The following is a 9,046-nucleotide window of genomic DNA, read 5'->3' on the forward strand; positions in this document are numbered from 1 at the left end:
CTGCTTCACATTGTACACTGTAAGAATTCGTTATGGGTTTTTACAGTTGCCTTTTGGCCGTAGGTGTAAGATATCCACTGATTATTCTTTTACTTGGTCCCCTTTCATCTTCCTTTCTTTCGCCCTACTATCCAGACTCTATCTTACTCTCCAATCACTCCTAACTCTGTTGCTTCTCCATTTTGATATATATTTGAATATTCTAGCTGCCTCAGTGTCTGGTCAATAGAGCAAACTTTCATAAATCAAAGAAAATTCACCAAAACAAGACTGTATTACTATAAAATGAATATCCATTCTCTCACAAGGCATCCGCTTTCGCGATTGGTGGCTGCCTTTCGTCATAAGTACAGGAATGGGGCCCTTATGCAACAGCACAAACCTGTTTTTGAATCTAAGGTTCGCAAGGTAGGTCGACTAGCTTTAGCAACACATCCCAGTGACTCTTTTAGAATAATTGGCTGAATCATATTAAGTTAGTCCAGTTACGTTACGTGCAACTTAAGGTTTGTGACCGAGTAGGTAGCTTTGCCAAGAGCTATGAATAGGATGGAGATGATATTAGTAGAACTTACAGGAACCACTTCTATAAGACTGATCTATAATTGCTTATTCTACAGAAGCATGTTACAAATATAAAAAAAAAACATTGTATTGTACACTAAATAAGACATTGCCTAGTTCAGCCATATAAAGAGCAATATATTATAAGCAGAAATTGTGACTGCATTAATTCATAATAGCACCTCATAACATATAATATCTCTTCCTTATGATATAGTAGGAGAATGATTGTTGTAATCTTAATTATTTGTCAATTTATAGAGGCAATGAAATAATCCTCTCTGAAATCAGAATGAGAGATATTTGAATTCATTGTAACATTAGATAACTACTTTGGAACATCAAGACCTCATTCAGTTGGGAAAAATTGGTTATTTGAGGAGTTTGTGTGTAAGAGAGAGAGAGAGAGAGAGAGAGAGAGAGAGAGAGAGAGAGAGAGAGAGAGTCTTCGTTCCTTGATATGTAAATGGCATTTTTTTGGCCAGAAAATGCAGGTTACAATATGGTTGAATATTGATTCCTGAGGTGTATGGTAGTCTATTTTCTTCAACAACAAGAGGGAGAGTGTCATTTGTACTATAGTAAAATTATTGAATGTCTTGTCCTATGAGGATAAGGAAGCCATTGGAATAGTTTAGTGATAAGTACGCCTTGCCTTCAAAATATTCATTATAATCCCTCTTATTAAAATCAATTCGAGTTTTTACTCTCTGTAGCATTAGAGCCTGTCTCTCTCTGAAATATGTGCTCTCCTTCATCTCTACCCTGTTCTCTCCCCTAAACAATAATCCACAAATGTTTCCCTAATTGTTCAAAACCTTCACTCCTGAAATTACGTTTTTCACCTCATAAATATGGTTACTATATGTGTATTTTTGAGTGGCTAAGGTACTCAGTTTGATTTCAGACTAAACTATATTGTAACTTGAATTCCTTATTTTAGTAGCAACCACAGAAAATTCAGTATCATATTTTGTTTTTCTTGAATAATTAACCCATAAAATTTAAAGTTAAGACAAGAATTTTTTTAAATAGCCTTCTCCTCCGTTTCATCGAAAAAATCCTATGATGTTGACACAAAAACTTCGCCGATATCAATTCACGGCTATGGTATATATAAAAAAACTTACTCTAAACACATCAACGGTTAGAAACTTGCAACATTGTGAATCTTCAGTGAACAGCAGTAGGTTACAGAGCCAATAGTGTAGTTACAGTATCTAGCTACTTGATGGCTTGAGGTCATACTGATTATATTATGTAGCTTTTATTCTTTGCATATCAAATTTGATTTTCTTCCCTCATTAGAGGATAGCTGGAAGTCAGTGGCATGAGAGGTTTCATCAATTCTGGCTTCCTGCCCTCTTTGCCAATAATATGGTGCCCCCTAACACCCACCTTAAAGTTGGTATAAAGAAGCCAATTGACCCAAGTGTTTTGTAAGTAACCTTTCGATTATGTCCATCACTATGTGTCTGTGCATTCTAATATCCTCCGTCTCTTGTAACGAATTAAAACTAAATAATGCAGTCATATAAGAAATTTCTAATCATATAGTAAAGTACTGTTTGTAAAATTGTTCGGTATTCAAAATATGTTATTAGTGTATTTTGAAATCAGTTACTCTGCTGGACTTTTACTCCAGTATATCTCCTAACTTGGGTTTTTTTTTTCTTGTTTTAATCAACTAAATGTATTTCTAAAACAGTATAGCGTTCAAGCACTGTCATACATCAAACCAGAGGACTAGAATTCCTTTTTTTTCATGGCAATTTTAGCCTTATATGTATTCCATTATATCTTTAAAAAAGTAGTCTCAGAAGTCTTATAATTGTTCATTTCTCTTGTAATTGCAGATACTCAATAAAGGAATATGAGAGATTGTACCGTTTTCTGAAACCACAGATTACATTTGTACAGTTCCTGAAATATGTTCTAAAAACTTATGATGAAGGAAAACCCGATGCTCACTGGTTTGTATAAAAAAAAAATATTCTTAGGGATGAAAGAGTATGTGACAGAATTATTCTTTGTTTTCCTTTTTTTTTTTTTTTGTTACAAACAAACAATGGTACATCCTCTTATAAACGATATGAAATACTGAGATCACTGTTGTATATCTTGAAGCTCTCATTGTATAGTATAGTGATCTCTCTCTCTCTCTCTCTCTCTCTCTCTCTCTCTCTCTCTCTCTCTCTCTCTCTCTCTCTCTCTCTCTCTCTCTCTCTCTCAATTCTAAACCATATTTTCACAGGAAACCTTATCACGATAACTGCTGTCCTTGTCATTTTGATTATGACTACATCACTAAAGTCGAGACGTTATCAGAAGATTTGGAATACGTCTTCAAGAAACTTGGCATTCCAGCAAACCCAGATACTTCTATGAACCAAAAAAGGAAGAGTGTTGATGAATTATACTCAGATTTTGCGTAAGTTTTCAACAGTATTACTGGCAAAGAAAGGGTAGGTGGTTTTTCTGTTCGATGTCACTTCGTCCGATGACACTTCGTCCACGTCTTTATGTCCAATGTCTTTTCGTCCAATGGACTATTGGTCCAATAACATTTGGTCGAATTTCTAAAAAAAACAAATGTTTGAAGGGATTGTTATTACCGTTTACTTCACTTCTCTGTTAAAAGTTTATACCTTATTGGCTTTTGTGATAAAGTAATATCCTCATTTTCTAATTACTCCATTAGTCACGCTTAACATTCTCTTTCTCCATCACTCTCTTTAGTATGGTACTATATATATAGCGTGCTGCAAGTTTAGTACTTTAGTTTCTGAATCTTCCCATCCCGAAATGGCAAAGTTCATACAATCAACGAAGAGGAAAAGAAAAGTAAAACGTTCAGCGGGTGGAGCATATTTGAACATTTGGAAATTTATCGAAACCTTGAAGGAAGAAGAATGATTTATTCAAGGTAAAATAACTCAAATACTTCGAGGAAATCCGTCAAATTCTTGTTCACGATATCAAAAAAATCACCGAACGTCTCAAAAGATTAGTAACTGGATATGAGTCAACGAGGAAAACAGTTTTTCTGAAGAATGTGGCATATAATTTGCACCAATTTCACTCCTATACTTTAGAGTTTGGCAATTAATTATTATATTATTATAAACAACATGGGAGAAAGTCCTTATAAGGTTTAATTTTCTATTGAAGAATTCATGAATTGGCTAGGGTTTTTCTTTTTTCTTTTATGGCTTGAAACAATTTAAAATTGGACCAAATGTCGTTGGACTAAATGTCCATCGGACGAAAAGACATTGGACAAAAAGACGTGGACGAAGTGTCGTCGGACGAAAAGTCATTACACGCAAGGAAAGGTAGTTAATTTTGTGAGTCTTATGCAAATCTGTAATTAATTTGTTGAGAAACGTTACAAGGTGTATAAATGATGTCTATATCTGCTTGGGAATTGAATGTGATAGTTGAGATAAGAATTGTACAAATAATAGAAAAAAATTCGAAAAGGCTTCTCACTGAAAGAACAATAGAGGAAAGCTTCTCGCCCTATTTTTAGGTTTCTATTTTATACTTCAATCATAGTAGTTCATTTCTAAAAAATTACTGCTGATTGCAAATTTGTTATGGCTGTGATACTCATGGCTTAACCTGTAGATTAGGCAATAGTTTTGAAGTCATTTGCAGTTTGATCTTGCAACCTGACAGTAAACACAATAAACTTTTATTTAGTCATGAAGTTCAATGTAATTTTTGTAAAGTTCAAGTGCTATCTTGTTACGTCCTTGAGTCTGAAGTAAACTGGTCTTTTATTTCAGATACTATCGAAAAGTTCCTACGACCTTGAGAAGAAGAATTTACCAGTACTTAAAATATGACATGGATCTCTTTGGATATGAACTTCCTAAGAATTTCTTAATTTAATATAAGAATTGGATGGATGTAGAGTGAGTAGCATTTCGCTTAAATTTATCAAAATTATATTTTTGTGTGCTGAACGGTCTCCAGAGAACTTTCCTCTGAAAGGCTAGAACATGGAATCCAACAAGAAAAGAAAATACTAACACATCATTCTCTTCCCTGCTTCAAGGCCAGTGCACCAACATGCACAGGAAGGACTTCGAGAGTATAAGAATGACCTACATACTCGGGATTTAATCTGCTATTTTTAGAGCCTCTTATTGTGAGATATGTCGGACGCAACACATGACCGAGAACCAACACTGGCACTGGAGCCAAAGTCACTTGGTCACCAAAATATGCTCGACTGCCCTCTTTAGATTCAACTGGGAACGGTCTTTTCTGCACGCTCTTAGTACCCTACCAGTAGTACCATGCCAGACAGCCATCCTCCTCAACCTTCAAGTTTTGTAAAGTTAACCATCTTGTCACTGTCAGTTTTAATTTAAGGTAAACTTTTATAAAACTTTGGTTTTTCGAGCTTTTAATTTGTTCAGAATGACACACGTTCCTCTAAAATATTAAAATGTATAAAATCATATTGTGTCATTACCTGTTATCCATCTAACTAGTTTGAAAAACTTACAAATTAGATTTTATCCCAAAAGCCAGAGTACTAAATGTTTCTTAAAAGTAAATATATGTGTCTATACCTTTACATATACGTAGCATTATAGAAATGTTTAAATGCTAACTTGAGAAATCCCTTTTTGAAATGTATTCTTTTTTAACCCTGACTTTGTTTTTAAGAATCCCATGTTAATAGGAGGCATTTTTATAGAATTGTCCCAGATGTAATTTGGGATCTTATGTTGTTTTCTCCAACCGTCTTTTGAATGTCAGCATTAATTCTCATAGATTTCCACCATTACAATAAAATTTCTGAAATACTGTATAGTATTTAACCTCATGATTGACGAGGCCTGACTATTAGAATTAACTGCATACCTTGTATTACGAACAGCATGGTACTGTCCGGGAAGATCTGAATGCATAGGATGGTCAGAATTATGAAAAATTTATGTAACTCCAGTAGAGATGTCTCTTTGAATCTCCTTGTAGCTCAAGTAATTCCATTTGAAAATTTTCAGGAACAGATTCAAAATCTACTTCAAGTGATGAAGAAAGCATTGTAAAATAGGAATCTTGATGATTAAAGTCTCGGAATCTTTCAGATAATTCCATCTTGAGTGACTGGAGCTCATTTGCAAAGGAAGAGAAATCTGCTTGTCTATACTGTGCTAATGTCGGAAAGTAGAAAACATTTCCATTTCTTAGTTGTCTCTCCCAATTGCTGAATTTAGTTTGAAACACTTTGATATGTTTATGCATTTCATGAACAAGTTGACCCTTGCCCTGCTCTTTGGAATTTAATTTATTTAGATTGTACGTAAGGTTCACAAGGAAACCTAAATCACGGAACCAGTTATCATTTTCGAGTTCTGAAACTGAATTTCCTCTCATTTCCATGAAAAACAAAATTTGTTCCTAAGCTCATAATGTTGCTTCAACATTTAACAGAAAATGGCGCCTTTTGTGATGTAATAAATCTTAAGGATTTTAGATCTCTACCACAATGATTCAGTTGACAATATAAAGAACAAGCTATCATTATTTGTTGCCAAAAGATATATTGAGTTTACCAATATCAGGAGTATAATCACGGAGTTTTGTGATTCCAGTATTGTTGAGGGAAATACAAATGTTTAAGAAAGAAAAGAAAAAATAGGGATGTCCTTAAAAAAAAAAAAAACACCAAAACAATTGGCCTACATAGTCCTGAAGTTCTGAACTGAAAAACTGTTGAAATAAGCATTGATAAAAACAATTTTTGACAGAAAATTTTAAATTCACTCAAGCTTCACAGTGATGCTAACTCGTTAGTTAAAGATATATCATTGAAGGAGATACAAATATACTATCAGCACTATTCAGCACAAAAATGAATAAATGAAATAAGGATTTATTATTTGTGATAAATGTAAAAAAAATGCAAAATAATGAAATTTAAAACCTAATGAATTATGTAAATTAGCACGGATAAAAACAGTTTTAGAGAGAATATTTATAAGCACCCAATTTTTACAGCCAGAGTAATGATTTGAATGGTTATTTTCTAATAGCTCATATCAATCAAAACACTTGCATTAAAACTGAATAAAAAAAAAGGCAAACTAATTTTTTAGCTTCTGAAATTGCTTAGGTTTAACATTTGAAATACAACATTAATTGTAAAGATATTGGAAAAAATAAAAATTAATGCCAATTAGGCTATATTTGGACTCTGCAAGACTTTGTCGAAGCAAATTCATTAATGACATCATCAAAGTTAATGATTTCTACCTCTCCACTCTCAATATTTAGAAATGCTAGGGCGTTAAGTCTACCATGCCCTCTTGAAGTTCTGGGATAAGGCAAGTTAACTGATTGAACGTTCACAGCTTGAAATTGTAATTGCTACTGTGCATATAATTTTGATTGGTACTCTTAAGTTAGGAAAAACATTTTCATCACCAAATTGTATAATGAGTTGGATGAGCGTCTCTGGAGTGGAAATCTAAATATCCGTTCTATTTGCCAGGAGCATTCTGCAATCTAAGATTTCTACATAAAGTTCATCATCATCCAAATAACCATTGTAGAATTCGCCAACATGTAAACAATTTCCTTCATTCTCTCGTCATCCAGTCTTCCTATACTTTTACCTTTTTTTTTTTTTAGGAATTTGTTCTACATCTAGCAGAAGCCCAAACTTGTCTATACTCTATCTTAGAGTTTTGTGCTTCATTGTTTCATTTCAGTATGTAGTTTACCTATTGCACTTTTCATTTGACGCACGATCTCTTGATTTGTACTGAGGCCTATTTCAGTAGCTTTTTCTCCTGACATAGTTTTCTTTAATCAGGTTCTCAGCTCTACCATAACATCATAATTCTTACATAGTTCTTATGGTGCACTGGTCGGCTCATTACAGAGAGTTTCTCCATTTCCAGTGAAATATATTTCTAGCACCTTCAAGGCTTTGGCAGCATTGTAGAAGTTTATTTGATGCTCATGAAGTCTCTTTTGAATGCGGTCAATTTCTTTGTGATATAATATTCTGAATGGAAAGTAATGCAAGGAAATAAAAGGTAAGAATCTGGTGCAACAGCTGACTAGCTTCACTTCTCGTATCTACATTTATATTCAGATCAGTAGATATTTCTTCCAGTAGAATAATCAAGTCATCAAAGCGGTGACAAATTGGTTTAACTGTTTTTTCTCTTGCAGATCCAGATTTTTTTTGTGATTGTCATTAGCTTTCCTCATCTTGTCCCATCCTGTTGTTAAGAGTGAGGAGAAACTACAGTTCGCCTAGAATGCCAAAAAAGGATGTACTGTAACTGATTCTTCACTGGCTGCGTGAATTAAGAGATGGCTGTCACAGTTGACAAATACATTTATACTCTTCTTTTTAATGATCCTCTGTTGCACACCAGATTTTGCCTTCCCATGACTGCAGCGTTTTCGTAAAATTGGGAGCAGGCTAAGATCACTGAAATGACACCCCACCTCAGACACCTTTCACATTCCGAGAGAGGGTAGGTCTGGTGGGGTGTCGGGCTCTTCACTCATAAAAGTTACTCAAATATCAAAATGTTAAAAAGAACTAGTAAAACAAGCTTTGAATATATAGAAATAAGCTTTACGCAAAAAAAAAAAAAAAGATAAAACGTTTACAAACCTCTGAGAACAAATGCCAGTATCTTCTTTGAAGAATTCGGTGAACTCATTGAGATAACTATTATAGAGAAAAAATGAATTAGTTATTTGTGGAGACTTCAATCTTTGGATGGATGCTGCATCAAATCCTGATGGTTTAGCATTTAGTGAGTTGTTGGAATCATATCAATTTGTGAATAATGTCTACTGTGCAACTACTTTAACTGGGCATACATTGGACCTAGTTTTGAGTGATGAAATGAATAACATTATATTTGACATAAATGTAGAGAAATGCACAATCTCCCCAATACACAAACTTATTACGTTCAGACCACCTCTACAGAAACATGCAGTGGTGAACAAACCAAACTTTAGACATAAATCAAATATCTCTCCTGTATTTATTGAAAAAGTCATAAAGAAAATAAATGATGCTATAAACATTCCCTGCAACCATGATAACCAGCGCTTGCTTGGAGCTGTGTGTTGACAGCCTTAATGGCACTTATAATAGAGTGAGTAAATACGATACCATGTGTCCACTAATGGAAAAGACCATAACTGTTAAAGACCAATCTCCTTGGTTTGATGGTGAGACTTTAGAGAAAAAGAAGGAAAATAAACATAAAAAAAGTGGAATCAGTTAAAAAGTAAAAGTACATGGGTAGAATACAAAACTGCAATATGCCAATACAACTACTTACTAAGAAGGAAAAAAAAACAAGTACTATAAGAGAAAGTTCAACCAAGCAGCAACAGAGGTAAGTAAGTTATACCGTCTCGTAAATGGTATAGTGGAGAAATAAATTTAATAAAGCTACCAGAGGGGTACAGTGACCAAGAA

At 34.0% G+C, this 9,046-nt stretch overlaps 1 protein-coding gene across 1 annotated transcript in view; it reads left to right on the forward strand.

Moving 5' to 3' along the window:
• LOC137622749 (carbohydrate sulfotransferase 10-like) overlaps positions 1-4,461 on the forward strand; it is a 5,595-nt gene extending 1,134 nt beyond the window's left edge. The window contains exons 3-7 of the mRNA XM_068353340.1: positions 309-408; positions 1,873-2,003; positions 2,421-2,537; positions 2,819-2,995; positions 4,356-4,461. Of these exons, the coding sequence (XP_068209441.1) occupies positions 309-408; positions 1,873-2,003; positions 2,421-2,537; positions 2,819-2,995; positions 4,356-4,461 (631 nt within the window). The remainder of the gene's footprint in view (positions 1-308; positions 409-1,872; positions 2,004-2,420; positions 2,538-2,818; positions 2,996-4,355) is intronic.
• The last annotated feature ends 4,585 nt before the right edge of the window (positions 4,462-9,046 follow it).

The sequence above is a fragment of the Palaemon carinicauda genome, chromosome 29 (genome assembly GCF_036898095.1).
Source record: "Palaemon carinicauda isolate YSFRI2023 chromosome 29, ASM3689809v2, whole genome shotgun sequence".
NCBI classification, from domain to species: domain Eukaryota; kingdom Metazoa; phylum Arthropoda; class Malacostraca; order Decapoda; family Palaemonidae; genus Palaemon; species Palaemon carinicauda.